General features: G+C 39.2%; 1 protein-coding gene across 1 annotated transcript in view; it reads right to left on the reverse strand.

The window, feature by feature from the left end:
* Nucleotides 1-10,555: 10,555 nt before the first annotated feature.
* Nucleotides 10,556-19,845, reverse strand: part of ANOS1 (anosmin 1) — a 150,341-nt gene continuing 141,051 nt past the window's right edge. The window contains exons 12-14 of the mRNA XM_075428212.1: nt 18,872-19,092; nt 15,995-16,136; nt 10,556-15,360 (exon numbers count right to left, since the gene is read on the reverse strand). Coding sequence (XP_075284327.1) covers nt 15,302-15,360; nt 15,995-16,136; nt 18,872-19,092 — 422 coding nt within the window. The 3' untranslated portion in view covers nt 10,556-15,301. The remainder of the gene's footprint in view (nt 15,361-15,994; nt 16,137-18,871; nt 19,093-19,845) is intronic.

The following is a 19,845-nucleotide window of genomic DNA, read 5'->3' on the forward strand; positions in this document are numbered from 1 at the left end:
TCTGGATTACTCAGCAGAGAAAAGACATGAACCTTTTGGAGTGGGCTCAGAGGAGGACCACAAAAATGATCAGAGGTCTAGAACACCTTTTCTATGAGGAAATGCTGAGAGAGTTGGGGCTGTTCAGCCTGGAGCAGAGAAGGCTGTGGGGAGACCTTATAGCAGCCTTCCAGTACATGAAGGAGGGCCTACAAGGAAGTCCATGAGGGTCTTTTTACAAAGGCAAGTAGTGACAGGACAAGGACTAATGGCTTTAAAATAGAGTAGATTTTGATTAGATATAAGAAATTATTCACCATGAGGGTGGTGAGGCCCTGGAACAGGTTGCCCAGAGAAGTTGTGGATGCCTCGTGTACTGGAAGGTGTCCCTGCCCATGGCAGGAGAGTTGAAACTAGATGATCTTTAGGTTCTTTTCAAACCAAACCATTCTATAATGCTGTGATTATATGATTCATATCATCCTACTTTAAGTATCTTCTGCATAGACATCTGTGTCTCTAGGTTTTCATTCAAAGTTCTTTTTGACAATGTAAAAAATCCAGACATTTTTAATGTACAGTTACTCAGATCTCAGCACCTTACAAGTGCCTTTATTGGCTAGAGAGTAGCCAGTACAGATACAGATGTCCTCTCTGTAGAAGTCTGCCCTTGGTTAGGTGAGTTCCCACTTTCAGAGCTTGTTGCATTCTTTCCACAGATTATGCTTGAGTGAATACCAAGTAACTACGATGTTACTACCAAATCCTATGCTTGAATTATTCTGATTCTCATCTCCAGGACCATCACCATGATAGTCTCCATCTTCTTTCTCCTTTAATTCCAAGCACTATAAAGAGGGTTCTGAACACCTACAGAAAATGTATGCTTCTCTGTAATCTGGATATCCAAGCAGATGTAAGCACCCTTCACATTTAAAAATATTTTTGTTTCTTCTTCATTTGCCTCCTGCTTGCTTTTACTGAGCAAGATATACCCTTCAATATTAATGCTGTAACACATGTGAATCATCCAACAAGTTTTTAATCAACCAAATGTCATTTACAGCAAAATGCTGGCCATATAATAAAGCCTCCAGTTCCTCCCACTTAATCCTTACATTATCTAATATGTTTGGTGAACCAACCGACAATTCTCCTATTTTGTCTCTCCTCTGACCATACGGTAAACACTACTTTTCTTGCCAATATTTAGACTTTTGTTGAGGGCAGAATAGTTCATACTGACCTGGCGGGTTTTGTGAACCTGTCTCAATAAATCAGTAAACTGGTGTGAAAGAGGTGCAGTTCTTCCTTGTGCCACAGGGTTTATGGAACATTATTCCATGGTCAAGGCAGCTGATGTTCTGCTGGCAGCACCATCTGCTCACTCATATATTTATCTCCATGTCACATTGGTCCCTAAGCCTTGACCTTTGATCGGCAGATTTGACAAAAAAGCCACCTGATCTCCTGATCCCTTCACCTCCCCATTCCCAGAGCCTTACAGTAGCTTTTAATCTGTGTAAACTCATTTCCAACAGTGTTTTTAACACCCCCACAGAACATAAGCATGGGGTAGTGTTCCAAGAGTTGGAGGAGCCCTAGCAACATTTCAGTAACACCAAGGATTTGGGTTCCTCAGAGACAGCATGCCTCCCAGAATGTCAAGTCTTGTCAACACGTGGGTCCCACTGTCACTCTCATCACGACTGTCACTGAGGAATCTTATAATCTTGTCACAAAAGTGGTGTTACTCAGCATTTTTCATGCAATCTAATCCTTTAAATTCTTCACGAGAATTTCACATTCTTCTATTCTAACCTCTCCCCTTCGTTACTGACACTCTTGTAAAATTATAACTTTTGTATTTAAAGAGAAAAGCTCAAAACTGTAAGTCACAACTGGCAAGAAACCAGAATGTAAATTAAAATGAAGCAAAACAAAACAAAATCACATATTTTTTCTCTTTAGAGAAGCCTATTATATTTCAAGCATATATGAGTTTGGTAATTCCAGGAATTATTTTGCCAAACACAATTAAAAGTACAGCAGAATAAAAGAATACAAACACACCCATCCTCAGGGGTAAGTGGTTGAAGAGAAGATAAATATCTTTAGTAATAAGCTTTCACCTTAGCTAAACCTCTGACTGCATTCTTGAAATACTTCCTGAAATATACTTTTGTAAACAGTGCAAGTTTACAGTGGAATGAATCTATACACACAGAGGGCAGTGCCATAGACAAAATCATACTTCTGAAACATTTTAAGGGACACCTAATATAATATCAAATTCAACCTTTTTGTGACACAGTGATTAGCTGCTGTGAGTATGCATTCTTCCATTTCTTTACATTTATAATGAGCAAACAGGTGGGGATAAGAAAATTTTAGGGAAAATTTCTGAAATTAAGCCAAAACTATGAACATTCTTTGATGCAAATAGTGACCCATTATGGAGAAAAAAAAACAACTCTCATCATTATAAACATTTACTTTTTTGTTGCCATTTTTAGATCTGTTTGGGAGAAACAGACTCATTTTGAAGAAGACTAAATAAGACAATCAGCTGCAATCTAGACTTTTAATAGATTTCTCAAAGCTCACTTATTGAATCACCTGGGAGGAAAGAACAAGACACTAAATATTGGAAAAAGGAAACTTCATACAAATTTGTGAAGCACAAAGCATGATATAATGTATGCAATTAGGAATATGATAATATTGCTTGATCATGTCTATAAAAAGTAATGGTGATGATATTAGCAACCTAAAATGTATATTATGTCCAAACAGACAAGTCTTTTGTCACAAAATAGTCAGTGATCAGGAGAAGATGAAAACTTTGTAAAGTTGACATATAAACAAGAAGTGCAATTTTGAGACTGAGGAACACATAACAGAGTGTTTAGTAACTGGAAATTTAAAAATCTTCTTGCAGCTAATAATTTAATTTCCTCTTAAATAAGTGATGGAGAAGCATCACTGTCCAACTCAGGCAAACTTCAAGACATCTACTCAAAAAGTAGAGGCACAGTGGTCAAGAAAAGCAAAGGCAAAATCCTAAAGAAACAAAGAAACCCATAAAAAAGCTTTCTAGAAGAGTGGATTTCCTGTGGTAGAATTATGGCTGTTAGGGACAAGGCAGAACACAGCAGAGGAGAGAAACTCAGACAACAGAAGTATATCCAGGATGTGTAAAGGAAAAGTCAGAAGGATTGTCTGTCAAAAAGAAAGAATTAGAGAAGCCACCTGATCAAGGGTAAGGGCTTCACGTAACCTAGGATCTGCTTTCAAAGTCAACAACGATGAGCAGGCTGGGTTTGTTAATCTCTAATCCGACAGTGTTACTATTAAATTTAAAATGCATTTAAGGGCAGAGGTGACTGTGATTTGTAAAGAGATTTTACAAAAGATGATCCCTGGAACCAGATGGAGCGGTTGCAGATAGTGCTCTATAGCCCTGGGGACATATAAGTTGCCTTGTTTAGTGCAAAGTCTACCTTAGCGGCACAGGGAAGGCGTATGTGGTCAACAAACTCAGCATTAATGGGATTCCAAACACTAAAATGCCTAATTAAATCACAGTTATCGAGAAGGAGATTAAAAGCAATCAGAAGAAGCTTGGCCTAAATTTGGCAACAATGGGCTAAAATCAGTGTAGAATTTACTGAAACAAGACACCTTATTTCATGCCTTTTGCTTACACAATTTTGCCATTCTTCCTGCTCATATGCCAGGAAGGCTAAAGCAAAAAACAAAGCAGAAGTCACTATTAAACTGACAGTGTGGTGTGTCCTTACGGTGCTGATGCTAGTCATTGCTTAACTAAGTCATACACTTTTAAATGACGTTAACATGTGTTGAGAGTAACACAATATTAATAACTAAATGCAGTATTCCAAGATGTCCAGTCTCACTGAAATGCTGCAACTAAAGGCTTCCTAATACTGAACATGCTTTTTTTGATTCCTATGCCACATTAGAAATATATTTCACAGATTGATGCTATAGAATTTGCAGAAATGTGCTCTCCAACAGTTTCTGACTTCTTTAGTCACTCATTTTTTGTATTTTTCTATCATTTGTAAGAATGTCTAGATGATATTTGAGAAAAAATAAGGATTTTTAAAATCATATTTATTAACTTTTCTTTCACTTTTCACCTCATAAATATCTTTCTTGTTCTCCTTTAAGTGCTTTTGTTTTTTTGATGTTTTTCTTTCCACAGTAGCTTATCAAATTATCTTTTTCAAGCTACGGATCTGTTCATTTAAGGGAAAGCTAAGTATCCTCCAGTCCAGAAGGCCAACTGTGTCCTGGGCTGCATCAGGAGAAGCATGGCCAGCAGGTCGAGAGAGGTGATTCTGCCCCTCTGCTCTGCTCTGGTGAGACCTCACCTGGAGTACTACGTTCAGCTCTGGAGCCCTCAGCACAAGAAGGACATGGAACTGTTGGAGCGGGTCCAAAGGAGGGCTACAAAAATGATCCGAAGGCTGGAGCACCTCTCCTATGAGGAAAGGCTGAGAGAGTTGGGCTTGTTCAGCCTGGAGAAGAGAAGGCTGCGGGGAGACCTGATTGCAGCCTTTCAGTACTAAAAGGGAGCCTATAGGAAAGATGGGGACAATCTTTTTAGCAGAGACAACAGTGACAGGACGAGGGGTAATGGTTTTAAACTAAGACAGGGTAGGTTTAGCCTAGATATAAGGAAGAAATTCTTTACAATGAGGGTGGTGAAACACTGGAACGGGTTGCCCAGAGAGGTAGTGGAGGCCCCATCCCTGGAAACATTCAAGACCAGGTTGGACAGGGTTCTGAGCAACCTGATCTAGTTAGCGGTGTCCCTGCTCGCTGCGGGGGGGTTGGACTAGATGACCTCTAGGGGTCCCTTCCAACCCAAAACTTTCTATGATGCTATGATTCTCTGATTCTATGGTGTCGAGGAGGACTGTGTGAGGGATCGCTTAAGTGATCTGGATGTCCACAAATCCATGGGCCCCGATGGAATGCACCCACGAGTGCTGAGGGACCTCCTCCTTCTCTTGTATGAAAATTGCCTAGTATTTTTAATGTTTTACTCTCAATACTCTGTCTGTAGCAGGACTTCTACAGAGAGAGAAAAGCCTTTGCCTGAGACCTAATGTCTTGCCACAAGGACTAAGCATGGGTGGCTCTGGATTTCGTCTGTGATGTGTGATGAGCCTCCTGGTGGGCTCAAACCCTGCCTTTTGGAGGAATGTTGTTTTCTTTCAACTGTCACCCAGTGCAGCTCCTGCTTTTGGCTGCTCAGGACCTCATTACTCTCGGTGCTCTCTCAGTGCGTAAAAGCAGAGCTCACTCATTTGCAGTCACTGCTGAAACAGCACAAGGGGAATGCTGCTTACGGTTTCCTCCTTGGAGGCTCCCTTCCTCTACCCAGCTCAAGAGCTACAGCCTCTTTGCATGCACTTCCAGGGTTTACCCTTTCTAGCTTGTAGGGCCTTGATTTACTCAGCTTCTCTTATGTTTCAACACAGTCCCTCTCATTGCAGCAACAGTGTTTGACAGTGATGAAACTCACACAGCTATCCCTTCGGCACTAGGTGATATTTGGGTGACCACCTGAGGTGGGGCAGACCACAAACCGATAGATGTGAGGACCACATGCAGGGGAAGACTTGCTTAGGACAGGTCTGTGTGAATTTCCCAGAGCGCATGACAACCCGAGGGAAGAAAAGGAAGGACAGCAATGGATGTCTTCACCACAGTGGCAAAACAGTGAAGGCTAGTGGAGCCCAGGGATGTGCTCCCACACAGGTCCAAATCCCACATCTCAAAAGTTTTGCTGAAATACTCTCCATCTGGAGGAGCTGAGCTCCCTACACTGTGCCAGCAGTAGACACAAAACCCTGCCAGAGCAGCAAGCAGTGTCAATCCCAGATAGTACCCCAGCCACGGTGATCCCTTGCATTGAAGTCCCAGAGTTTCAGCTCTGCATCTGCAGATGACTGGGCTAACAGCAAATCGAGGTATTTGTATGAGTCTTCTGCAAAGTTGAATGGAAGCAGGTCTGTGTGGATTTCAGCATGATGTTCTTTGTGCCAGTCTTCTTTGCATCTTGTCCACCCTCCCCACCCTCACCTACTCCTCTCAGAAAGGCAGCGTACTGAAGGGGTGACATGCTCCTCTAAATCCTTGCTGTGGACACAGTAGCTCAGGACCATTCTGCTTCAGCAGCAGGGGCATCTCCCCCTGACCGGCATGGCTGTCTGTGCCCCGTTTGCTCCTTCTATTGTCGAGCCTATGCTCATGCAATCCGTTACACTTCTCTCCCAGCTCAGATCAGTGGGCACCTCTGTGCTGAACCTTTCTTCCCTACTCACCCTACAGTTCTGCAGTGGGAGGAGAGGCCTCTCCACAGCGTTTTCACTGAAGGCACTCCTTTCTTTCCCCTCCCAGACAGCCACCACCTCTCCCCCTGCCATCCCCAAGCATGGGGGTTTCAACACCTGTGGCTGCAGCAGAGGCAGTCGGGTGCCAGACACACTATGGCCCAGCCACCACAACCTGGCTGGCTCTGCTCAGCTCTCCAGAGCCCTCGGTGTTCTTCTCAGAAGCTCATACCCTGCCAAAAGTAAAGCGTTACCTGATCAAAGAGGACTGAAAATCTTGGTAGCTGTAGCTCCTCACACCGACTGCCCCTGGCATACAAAAGAGGCAACACAAATGGGCCATTGCCAATTTAATGATTTTGCTGAGTGTTAATACGTTAATATGATAAACTATCATGTGAGTCCTAATTCGTTCAGTTTTGCAAACTAACCAATGAGTATGAATTTTCTAGAAATATGGCTGATCAACTTCCCATTTCTCAAGGCTTGCAAGGGAACTAGTGGCTGACAAAATAAAAATATATTGAGAAGCTGCAGGTTTTATTTTCTGCTAGCTTTGAATTGCCAGGGCCAGTGTAAGAACGTTTTAATCACAAAACTATTGAAAATATAAGAATCTATAAGCTCCTCCTTCAAAAGAAAATTTTTCAATTTCTTTGTAAATGGACAGGCCCATCATGCAATTGAAATTGTTTACGTCACATGGTTCTTCCCATACAATTTTGTTGTTCCAAATAGGAAAAGGCAAGGCCCTGAGCAACGTATCACCTATGAATAACAGCACGCAATAAACTATTCTAGAGATTCTGAGGTTAGGTAAGAGAACAAGTTTCCGAGATAATGTCTGACAACAGCTACAGAAAACTCTGACCACATTACTCAACTCATAGTTTTCCAAGAACTGTACATATATTTTTAAAAATAGGAGGATTTTTTCAACTAAAGGTTGAATTTCAGTGAGAGAATCCCAAACCGTTCACTCAGCTGAATTACACTGCTTTATACAAGTTTTCTGCTAAGTGATTCTGAGAATGATATTTGGTAAATAGTAATTTTTAAAATGAAATTTAATAAAAGGATTAATTTATTGTTATGAGTTCCACATATTTTATAAAGTTTCTTACAGAAGTTATAAATTTACCTACAAAATAAATGTGGGATCATCTTAGGATTTTAGTGAAGTATTGAGTGTCCTGTTCTACAAAAAAAACATCTAAAGATAATTGAAGCTGTGTCAGCTTATTATTCAGGCACAGAAATTTCTATTGTTCCTGCTACATCTCTCTCCAGACTTTTAGTATTCATCCACATCTCCTCTTTTGCAGATGAATTGGGATCAGTTTTGCTCAATCTAAGTGATGTATTTAGCTAACCTGAACATAATTTATTGTCTTAACAGTATTTATCAGGCTGCAAATATGAGCGATATTTATCTGTTTAATAAGCTTCTGTGTGCTTGCTATAATTTTCTGTGGCTAGAATGGCTCTTGCTTAAAAATACAGTAAGGTTTTCTATTCTCCAAAACTACATTATGTACACAATAATTTAAATGAGATAAAGCTGCAGATATACTTTATATCTAAAAACTAATACTACTTTTTTGACAAGGAACCATTTATTGAAATAAGCTCTAAATACATGAATGTATATAAATTATCTTAATGGCTTCATTTTTTATTGGAAAGCTATCATAAACCTAGATGTTTATAGCAATGAGCAGTGAAGAAAAACATGCTTTGAGTGTGCCATGTATGACTAAGATCAATAAATGAGACAAGCTCTCACACTGAATATACAGCAAAAGCAACGAACAGTGATCCATTCTAAAACAAAACAAAACAAAATTTAAGTTCAGGCAAAAAGATGAGACAAATTAATACAATCTCCAGAAAAATGTAAGAATACAGGGTTCATTCACTAGTGCGTCATTACAGTGTGAAGCTACTCTGTGTCTCTGGTAATTCAGCCATCATGAAAGCACCTTTAGCCAATTAAATGGGATCCTTTGTGATCAGAGCTATTTCACTCAAAGCAAGAAAAATGCATATAGATCTTCTTTGTCTTCAGTACAATTCAATAAACACCAAGCATAAAGAACAGTTGTCCCCAAGTGCTCTGCGAGAACCATTAGCATCCACCAGCTCACTTTTTTCTTGCGTATTCCTGTTTTATGAGTTACGGTCTAATTGATTTTGGCTTGCAGATATGTTCACTGAAAGTCTGAAATATTTGTATTTCAAGCAAGTGTTGCAGCACATCTCAGAAAAGAAATTTAAAAGCTTATTTTGAATATTTGCAAATAACTACAAATACGGGAAATTGGATGTCTGCAAAGAAACAAATACATCAGATGATTAGCTTTGTTTTGTGCCACCTACCCTCTTCTGTCCCCAGTCTGCCCCCTCTACCTTTCACTTAGGAATGACAGGGTGGAAATTACAGCCTATCACTCTACTAATAACTATGCAGTTGGAACCATTTAGAATCAGGAACATTTTCTAAATAAAATTATAAAAAAATGAAAAATATGTTGGCTAATCCGTACTAATCAGTAAACCCAGAGTTACTTTTCAACATTGACAGCTTTGAACCCATTGCACGTATCTATTACTGGGCAGCTTGTGAAAAAGACAGTAAGCTCTACTCAGTGTACGAATATATTTGCACACAAATATAAAGGGATGTTTCTATGTAGCACATTTGCCTAACTCTCCTGAAAAAATGACAGCCCACTAATTCCAGAGCTGATCTTACTTTGAGAAGAAACGGACCTTCTGAGCGTAGCTTATTATTAAGTAACATAAGTAAATCATTATCACAGGTGAGGAAGTGGGTACAGCAAGCATTCATAAATCCTTTAGTTTCTGTGCCACACAGCACTCTTGGTAAATGCTTATAGCAGGGCATGTGCTAAATATTAATCTGTGCTCCTGCCAGCACCTCGAGTAGAAGCAGGAGGGCTATTAAGCACAGTCCAAAGAGGGACAGAGCAATTCGCTTCTGCTGAACCGCATCCCCTTCAAATCTGCAGGCGCCTCGCACGCGGGCTCTACTTCACAGCTCACGCTCTCAGTGCTCTCCCCGTACAGCGACTTCCTTACCCGCACAGGTACTGCAACGCCAGGGCAACTCAAGGAGGCTGGCACACATCCAGACATCCAGACGATGACAATGCAACACCTCTAATAAGAAAACAGAGGTATAAAGGGGTTTTTCTGTACTGTAAAGAGCTTTCATTGTATTAAATCTTTTATGAAATAGACATTTTGGAGTGCATTCTGGTTTTAGACACACAAAAGCCAAGTTGCACAAAAGTGCAAGCCACAAAACCCAAAACCCAAATGATTGATACCGTTCAATACATAGCAAATTTTCTTTATTTCACACGATTCACATTGTCCGTCATTGCACCTTGTAATTCAGTGTTGAATAAAACATTTTTTTGAAGTTGTGGAAGGAAAAAAAGAATGGATATTTTGAATTATAGCATGTAGAGCACTTCAACCATGATCCTAGAGGTCTTTTCAAACCTATGATTCTATGATTCTATGATTCTGTGATTCTATTTATTATGACAACTTACCTAACCACAATGATATATCATTTTTGTCTGGGTTTACTGAACCATAATGGCAAATATCATTGAAATACTCCAACTTGCAGGGAAATTTAACTGTATGGGGTTTTCCAAACATTATCCAATTACATAAACGGAAAACCAAAACCAAAAATTTAGTAATTATTCTAATGAGAAAGCAATACCAGGAAATTTTGGAGTTTATGTTCAAGTAAACAAAATCTAAATGTTTATTAGGTAAGTCAAGAGTAAGTCAAAGGTGCATCCCCACACTAAAGATATTGCTTCTGAGAATGATAGCACATCTGTGACCATTTGAACAGTTAAATGTTTGTACTAAGACAGATATTTATATTTATTAAAAATACAGAATTTAAATCACGGAATATGGCACTTCAAATACTCCTTATCTGTTGTATACATAGATTTCACCACGATTTTCAATCACGGAAATCTTGACTTGCAGTATCAGGCCACTAAGTTACATCCAGGAACATTTAAATTATTTTAATTTAGTATTACAAAAGGAGAATAAATCTTCTCTGTGAACTATTCCACTAAAACAGAGAAAGGCAAGTTGTTGAGTCTCATTTTTTGCTTCAGTGATTGTTTTTCAACATAAAAGACTCAAATGATATACAAATTTATTTTCAGATTATTTTGGTCACTTTCTAAAGAAAACAAAATGCTGTAGTAAAAGACGATAACACGGTATGACTTTATACACAGAGAAATGTAGATGTAGCAAAGGTACTTGGCGTGACACTGATTTTTCTCAGATGACTCTTCAAGTTACAAAAAACCAAAACAATAAATGCTATATGGAGGAGATAATGGAGCAAGATTGTGATGTTTATTACTGAAACAGTATGTACAAATTCTAAACATAAAAATAATGAGTAAAAGAAATCAGACTCTATTTACATTTACATTTTTTTACACATTATTTTTTACAAGAAGAGTGTTTTTTTCCTCTAAATAACAGGACAGACGCATACAACCAATCTTTTTGTGTTACATACATAAATAAATATTGACTTTAGATGAGTGTTATAGGAACATAATTTCTACAGCCAATTTGGGTAACAGAGAAGCAGTTCTGTTACCTCTACTACAATACAATTAAGTAAAAAGGAAAAATTTTACATATAGAGCTCTGTTAATTACTTTGTAAATTGTACCTTACTAATATATTCAGTAGAGGTAATACAGTTGTTACATTTCATGCCCACAACTGAACAATGAGTTTTGGCATGCAAAACCATATATAATCATCAACATCTGCAGGTATTCATTTACATTTTTTAAATAAAGGGTTTTCTTAATTATTTAAAAATACATGCAACAGCTTATTAGCATCATATTCCGGGTTACAATGCACAAGTTTGCATAACATTATTATTAGTAATTGATGTTCACAGGTACTGATAAAAAATGTAGGAATATACTTGGCACACAGTATAAGAAAATGAATTAATAAATAAGTAAATATCACAACTACATTTACATATACACACAAGAAAAATAATTTTTTTATGGTGGTGTACACAGAATTTAGAACTGTCTGGGTCCCATACTTTGTCCTATAAGGCCCTGATTTAAGATAATGTTCAACAAATTTTTGACATCCATGCTTTATTGAAGACATCACTAATGCTCATTCTTAACTGCAAAGGTTTACTTCCATCCCACTGCCTTCCACTGTGTATATGGAAGTTTCCTCTTCTGCATACCTTCCTGAATCAGGGCCCGCTTATCTGAAACTCTCCCTGACTCCAGTCGGAAGCATGGAGATGAAAGTGTTGTGGAATAAATTGACTCAGTATTTAGGTTTCTATAGACTTCTGCTAATGCTAACGGTAAAATTCCCATTCACATTAGCAAGAAGTATTTCTTTGATTTTGTGTGTGACCATGCCAAACATTAATGTCAATGTTAGTATTGCCACACCATGTCCTCAGCTCTTTCTGAAGCCACTAAGTTGAGGATGTTCAGCATTTCAGAAGTCAGACCTCTTATGTATTGTCTACGTGCTATATTCTTAATGAATATTCACGATGATACACATAGTAGTACATCACAAGCTCTGTCTTATTTGAATTTCTCCTGCTCTCAAAAATGGTCAAAAAAGATATAACAAGAACAAAACATTATTTTCTTAACCAAAAATCACAGATGAACAAAAAAAAATCCACTTCACAAAGCAGTTAGCAAAAACGGCATAACCTTATAATTCTGCTTTCAGAAATAAACACAAACAAAATGCATCCTGAAGTCAACTGACAAATCCATCAGAATCGTACATAGCAAATAACAGATTAGGATAAAGGTGCTGAGTATCTAAAAACATCCCAATATCTATATTAACTCTGTATTACACAACATCATTAGAGAAAATAAATCTTTAACTAGTGAATCAAGTAGTGAATTTCAACTCTGTTGCTGAATTAAATGTTTATGTGACTCAGGCTAGTAAAATAGGACAATACCCTGTACAATTCAGCAAACAAGGCTTTATGAATTAGGCACTAACAACTTCAAATCTGTACTGCTAAATTCAAAGAATAATCAGGAAATCACTCATAGTTGGGAATTTAACATCCATGTATGAGCTTTGTTGACCTTGTATTTTTAATTTTTGATTTGGAGAGTGACTTGAAAGGTGAGTTGATAAGCTGATTTGTAGAAGGGAAAAAATAATTTACATCTTAGTGTAGTCTACATACTACACTTGTTCAATACAATTCTACTTTATCAAATTTTTTTTTAATTTCTAGAATCTACTTTGAAAGGGAATGTTCTTCAAAAGTACATTATTTTTTTTTTAAGTTGAATGCTTCAAAGAGATGGGCATCAGCAAATAGTAACCATTTTGAGTCATTTCAGAAGAATGAGGCTTCCTCCCTGGAACCAAGACTAAGGGTATGATCAGTCAGGGCTGCTAACTTCCAGTTTACCTCCAAGCCAGATTTGGCATCATTGTAATAAAGACCGACATCCACGTTCTATGCTTTACCGTATCACTATGAACAAAACCTCATTTCATTAATATTAATCAAGTCACTACAGATTTACTCCAGCAGAACTAGAACAGACTGTGATTGAAAGGTCTGGACAGTTTTCAGAAAGTAATTACTTTCCCTGATCCCACTGACTCCTGCTTTCAAACACCACGGAGATCACTTTCAGCCTTACCAATGCCTTGAGCAGTCTAAACATCGAACCAGTGCTGCACACCGGTCTGATTCAGGTTGTGTTTTCTTTGTAAAGACTTGCACACATGAAACACTTTCACCCTGACAAAAGCCTCCGAGACTCTGGCCTTCTGCCAAAATTGAAAAGAAACTGTTATACTACAGATTTTATGAAGGAGAGTTCATCTCTTTCTTTGCCAATGTATATTGGAAAAGGGGAGATGACCGAATGACAGAGGAAGGAATTAAAAGCACCACAGCCTTTAATTTTTCTTAAAACTACTCTCAAAGGCCCGAATCATGTAGCAATAGACATTTTCTGGAAAAGTTCTTGGTCACTGAGTGCGTATCAAAAATGACATCAAGCAAAGTAGAAAAAGAATGCCAAAAAAAGTCCTTTAAAACTGAAAGTAGAAATGTAGAAAAACTGGAATGAGCAAGTGATCAAAAATTAATTCAGTTTCCTTCACCCATTGTGGTATCAACCCACACGAAACAAAAGGCTATAAACTTCAGTACAGACAAACTGTATTTGAGTTTTTTACGAATGCTCTACTACAATAAACTTAACTCTGATCCTCAGTTTCAGGTATGCATTTGCTTTCCACCATTTGTCATCAAGAGAAGGAGAACATATTTATCACTAATGCCTGACCTCCTCTCACTGAATATCTCAGGAAAATATGAAGTACAGGTGAGTCTGTAGCATCTGCTGATAGAAAAAGTGGCCACCTTGTCAAGTTTGACTACTAAGCATTTGAGCTCCATTAGCCTCGTCATGTGATGGTTCAGGGAGCAATGCAAACTGTGCCAAAGAATCCCGGAGCACTTTGAACATCTTGAACATGAGAAGTTGATTATGAGTATTTGTACAGACGTTTATTGGTAGATACTTTCCACCCTCTTAATAATAAATCCATGCAGTTTCTGTTTACTGTCGAAGGATGTCTCTCTGTGTGGCAAATTATTCTAGACAGCTTATATTGCACAATAATGCAGTATGAATTCCCTTATGGTTAAAAAGGGCACCCTTCTGTCTAAATTTGAAAAATGCATTCAAATAAACTATAAGCCAATGTTTTCCAGATGCCAGAATATTGTTACATAATTCTTTCTGTAAGGAGAATAGCATGGAGCCTACACATCCATCCTTCTGTTCAAAAGATCCATGGGGAAAACAGATACGTGCCCCAAAGGCCAAAGCCAAAAAGTAACTGTAGGGCTACTTGAATAATGTGCCTCAGAATTGCAATTTCTAAAATGTTCATGTTAACTATTCAGATTTTAAACTACAAAATCAGTGTTTCTTTTCAAGATATTATTATACCTTGAAATGTTATACACCAAAAAATTACTAGTGGAATTTTAAAAGTCATTCCTCCAGGCCCTATAAATTAATTGAATTAATTGCCATAGATTTTCAACAATTCTATTAATTGCTACTTGTTTCTTTACAATGGTACATCTACCCTGCATATTTTTTAGCTATTACCTATGTTAATAGAAGATCTACATACTAAAACATTACCATTTCAGAACAGGTGGTTGATACAAATGTATCATCATTCTCCTCTGTGGTGATACCGCAATTACTAAATACTGACTATTTTAGGGTTTCTGCTACTGGTATTTATTTTACTTATGTCCTTCCTTCAGACGTATGAAGACCTTCTTTAATAGCAAAATACACTAGGGCTTAGGCTGGTGACAGGCAGAGCTTTATGTAAAATAGATTATTTAAACACGCTGATGACAACACGGCCTCCAGTGTTCAAAAGTATGTATACATCACAGGACAACCTTGCAAATATTAACATTGAAGTCACTGTAAGAGAAAAAGCTGTATACACTGCACGGCTTCAACTTACTTTAAACACAGAAACACAAAAACATTACAATGAACACACTTTTCAGTTTCTCACAGGTGTTGAGTTGGATGTGATCTTCAGTTTGCTGAACAGCGGTGGTACTGAAATGATGCTTGCTGTATGTTTCATCCTGGCCTTGGTGCAAACTCAATTCATCATGGCTAAAGCACAGAGAAGCAGATACAGATCATACAGGATGGTAACTTTCACTGGAAAACTGGGTTCATTGCTCCTACAGATGTGCCTTTTCCTAGCCTCCTTTTGGGAGCTCAGTTTTTCTCTCAGTTCTTTGTATAAACACCTGAAACAGTCTAATATTTCTCTGGTGGTGGCTTGTAGTGATGTGGGTGATGCTGCTTCAGATGAGGTCCTAAACAAAAGAATAGAAAATACGTACATATCAAACCCTGAATATGTAACACCACCATTTATCCGTACTAAAAAGTCTTTGTGAAGTCTTCAGCTTGTAAGTGAACTGCCTGTGCCATCAACTATCTGCCTGTTCAGCCCACACAACATTAGTGATTGTGAAAGGACAAAAGGATTCAAGCAGATGAATCTTAGATTAATTCATTACATTTTTTGTTAAGCCTCGCAACATTGAGCTGTACTTTTCAGAAACTTATAAAATGCTGAAAATAGCTATTAAAAGGTCTGCGCTCCTTTAGAAATGTGATCAGGCTCTAGCCACGCTGGACTGAATGCAACCAGAAAAATCTAGTCTTGAAAGCTAAGCAATGCCAGGCCTAGGCAGTACTTGGAGGACAGACCATCTTTGAATCCCAGGTGCTATAGGTGTAAGCCAAACTGAGTGAGAGAAAGACTGCATTTGCTTCCATCACTGCTGATGGACAATTATGGAGGGAAAAAACCCAGTATTTTCATGCATCTTAAATTCACAGAATGCTACTGGAACTACTAAAGACTTTAAGGCTCGAGCTAACTATTTAAATGTGGAGGACTGAAGTTGTGTAAGACACAACCACATGTCAAAACCTGCTTACTGTGGGGTGAAAATGGAGGAAGGTCAGGTGTTCGGAATGATTTTATCGTAGCTGGCCCTTCCCCACCAGTCGTCAGCACTTGAACTTCCAAGCGGTACAGCATCGATGGCCTCAGATTGGGCACGGTAAGTACATAATGATCCTAAAAATAAATAAATTGTGTTAATTATCAGAGCATCTAAAAATAAAACGTAGTTGATCTACTCACACAAAGCAGTGATTTAAACAGGTTCTTTCACTCTCGGCATGCACAAATTATTTTCTTAGAATTCTGTTTAAAGGATTTAATGTATGCATCACTTTGTTGAGAGGGTTTGTTTTGAATTTTTTTGCTTGCCATTGCCTTTGAGCATACTTTTTTACTATAATGTTATGGTTTCATGTGTAAGGAGGTCCAAGTTGTTCCTTCCTGTTCTTGAAAATGGATGACATGCTCATCACTAAGAAAACCAAAAAGCTTAACTTCCTAATCATTCTTTTTAACAAATATGTTCCTTATATAAACTTGTTATTACTTTGGATCTGTCTTTGAATTCCACTAATTGCTAAATTAATTCATGGCCATTTGCAGGTCTGGCCCCCAGCTGCAGCTAGTGAAAATAAGTGTGGCTACACAGATTTCAGCATATCTGCCCCATTTACACCACAAGAATCTGCCCTGCTGTTCTTAATCCCATTTTTGGCATGATGGCCTCAATTTTCACTTCTGTATACCTTGCGTGGTCACTTACACCCATGCAAAACAATTTCAGAGTAAGTTTATAAACGCTCTGAAATGGGAACAGATCTGACTAAAGACTGAAGGACATTAAGGAATCAAAAGTCCTGATTCACCTTATTCGAAATTGAAAAGGACCAGTCGCAGGAAGGGGACAGCGGGGCAGTGATGTGGGGCAGCGCGGGCACGGTGTGCTCCTCCGACCAGTCAGCCTGGGCCGACCAGGAATTTGCAGGGCAAGTTCCTCTGGCTGGGACTGCACCCAGCGCCATGCAGGGGGACCCAAGCGGGCTGTGGGAATAACTGGTAATTTGCTGTTACTGTCAGAGAAGACAGTAAAGGGGAAAGGAAAGAGAGAAAAGCTGGGGGCAAACGTGGTTTTACTGCCAAATTAGTGCATATTCTGAGATGGGACTGCTGTTAATCAACCTTGCTGAAGCTGTTCCACCTCGTATAACATACTGCAGGGGTAGAGGAGAGAGAGGATGTGCGTACATCGCACTCGCACACTCGCTCTCCCCATTCAGGCGCTCCTCTGGCAGTTGGGACATGTGGGTTTCAGCACCCGTTGTGTAAATATGAAATTTTTATCAGTCAGAAGCTACCAATGAGAACAAGTGAATGATCCTCACTGTAAAATACCCTACATTCTGATGGTTTCTGAGAGGTAGGAGATACTGATTCAGCTCAAACCAGAGTTTTCTTAAACAGTTGCCATAAACACACAGAGACGCAGACAGTGATAATAATTAAATAAAAGGAATCTCCAGGTAAGTGAAAACAGACGAAAACAAACATAAAAAATTAAAGCATAACGCAATGCAAAGGAGTCTTTTAAATAAAACTTACTACATATTTCAGACCTAACTGGACCAAAAGCTTAAAAAAAGGGAATAGAAATTCTGAATAAAACATATGCCTGCTCCTAAAAAAAAAGATGAAAACTGAAGTGAAAAGTAACATCTCATGGTCCGTAACTTCACTTATCATTGTGCTAAAGTGGTTGTTTGCAGCTAAAGGTCTGTGATGGAGTAACCACTCCAGGTAATCTCGCAATGTGGCTTGCTGAAGAGACCAAGGCTGCATCTGCACCATGCTTCCGCTTTGGACTGTGGGTCAAGCTTTGAGTTAATGGGTGCAGCTCACACCGAGTCCAAACTAAGCTGTAATAAAGCAGCTCTGCTCACTGTGTGGTAGCTTGGCCCATAGTTTTAGACCATCTGCCGTCAACTTTGTTGCTCTTCCCTAGAACAACAGACTTTGAAACACGAGTGCCCTAGTCTTAGGGCAGTCTGCTAGGAATTAAGAACGAAGGGTGAGAACCTTGCCTCGGATTTGTGGAAAATGAGCTGAATGTAAGATGTGTACAACAAAACATTTCACACATTCTTTGATGAAACAAATGTTGTGAAAAGGTTTTCAGCCAGCTCTGCTCCAGACACAATCGCCTTGATCTACTTCCCTGAAGTGGATGGAAAGGCACCCAACGTTGTTAGCTGACTTTGGATCAAGGCCAGCTGCTTAAGCCCTTTTGTTGACTTTGGTGGATCTGGCAACAGAGTCTGACCTGCCTCTGCCAGAGGAGGAACTGAAATAGCAAAGGCCATCATAAAGCAAATAAGGGGAAGAATTCAGATTGTTAATTCTCATACTTTCAATAAACAGTGAAATCTAGTTCTCTTTGTCTGTCGGACAATGGTGTGTATAGGCAGAGAGGAAAGCGATTTCTACTTTTTCTTAGTGCAATGAGTAACTCAAAGGAAGAGAAAATTCTCTTAAACCCATCGACTTGGACACCCAGTAATTAGTAAAACTATAGTAACTGCCAGTAACTGCCAAGTTGAACAGCCTGATCATCAAAAGAAAATAAAAACTACCTATTGCCACACAGATGATCTTTTCCTCCCTTCAGGCATTTCTCAGACAATGGTTGCTAAATTGACAATTGTGCACATTAAAATGTTTGATCTGTCATCAAGAAGAGTAGCTGTGCTTTGTTTCTCCAGCAAGGAGGAAAATTAAGCGCTTCCTGCTCCAACTTGCCTGCGGAGCCAGGGAACACTGTGTGTGACATCTGTGTCACCACTAAACATTAAAAATAGGCCACATGTGCACACACTTATGAAGCTGCTAGCAAAGGAAAGTAACAAACAACTTACTGCTGGCAGTATCTGCGACTGCGAAATGATGCTGTTGGGTAAGCTGTTCTGCCGGCTTTCTGTGGTTACTTCCGCCCAAGTGACTTGAAACCCTGTCATGGGCTGGTGAAGGTCTGTCTTGGATATCTTCCAGGAAAAATGACCAGTGATGTTACCTTCCTGGACAATGAAAGACGCAGATAGATTCTCGGGTTTGGCCAAGACTTTGGGTAGAACTGGCACTATAAATTTGGAAAGCAAAAAGAGAAGCTAAACTTTGAGAGTTAATGTTCAATAATGTTCATTTACTTCCACAAATGAAAGTCAGACAGAGCTCTCTTTCTGGTGTTACCCAGGATCCTGACAGCTTCCTGCCTTTGAATTTTGAGTATTAACCAAAGCCTATCTTCGATATATTCCATTGGCAGGTGACAGAAAGGAAAGCGTACAGCATGTAAAGGCTTAAATGCCTCATTCACAGGCAACTACCCTGCTTCTTCTTTGTATATCAGAATACCTCAGCTTCAGTTTTCACTTTTGGGACCACAAGAGAACCCACAGGATAGTACAGAATTCCATAATGCAGGCAAAAAGTAAAACTCATGATCTAAAATGGTCATACAAGTTAACAGGGGCACTCTGATAAGGGGAAACATATGCCTGAGTTGCAGTTGCCCAGGAATAAATAAGGTTTTAATGCTGGAAACTGTCAGAAGGGGTGGTCAGGCAATGGCAGTGGTGGCCAGCAGGACTCTGAGGTGACCCACGAAGCACGGGAGTACCCCTGGGGACAACAGGGACTCAAAGTGAGAGGGCCACCCTCTAGCTGAAGAGAGAGGTTTCCAGACTTGGTTGTGCAAAGCCATGGCTCACCTGACCTACAACCACCTGCAGACAACAGACCTGCTTCAAGCAGGTGTCTCAACTAGCTGACCGCAGAGGTCCTTACCAACCAACACCTCCATGATTCTGCAATTTTCCATAACACTCTAGCT

Source organism: Opisthocomus hoazin, chromosome 1 (assembly GCF_030867145.1).
Source record: "Opisthocomus hoazin isolate bOpiHoa1 chromosome 1, bOpiHoa1.hap1, whole genome shotgun sequence".
In the NCBI taxonomy this organism is placed as follows: domain Eukaryota; kingdom Metazoa; phylum Chordata; class Aves; order Opisthocomiformes; family Opisthocomidae; genus Opisthocomus; species Opisthocomus hoazin.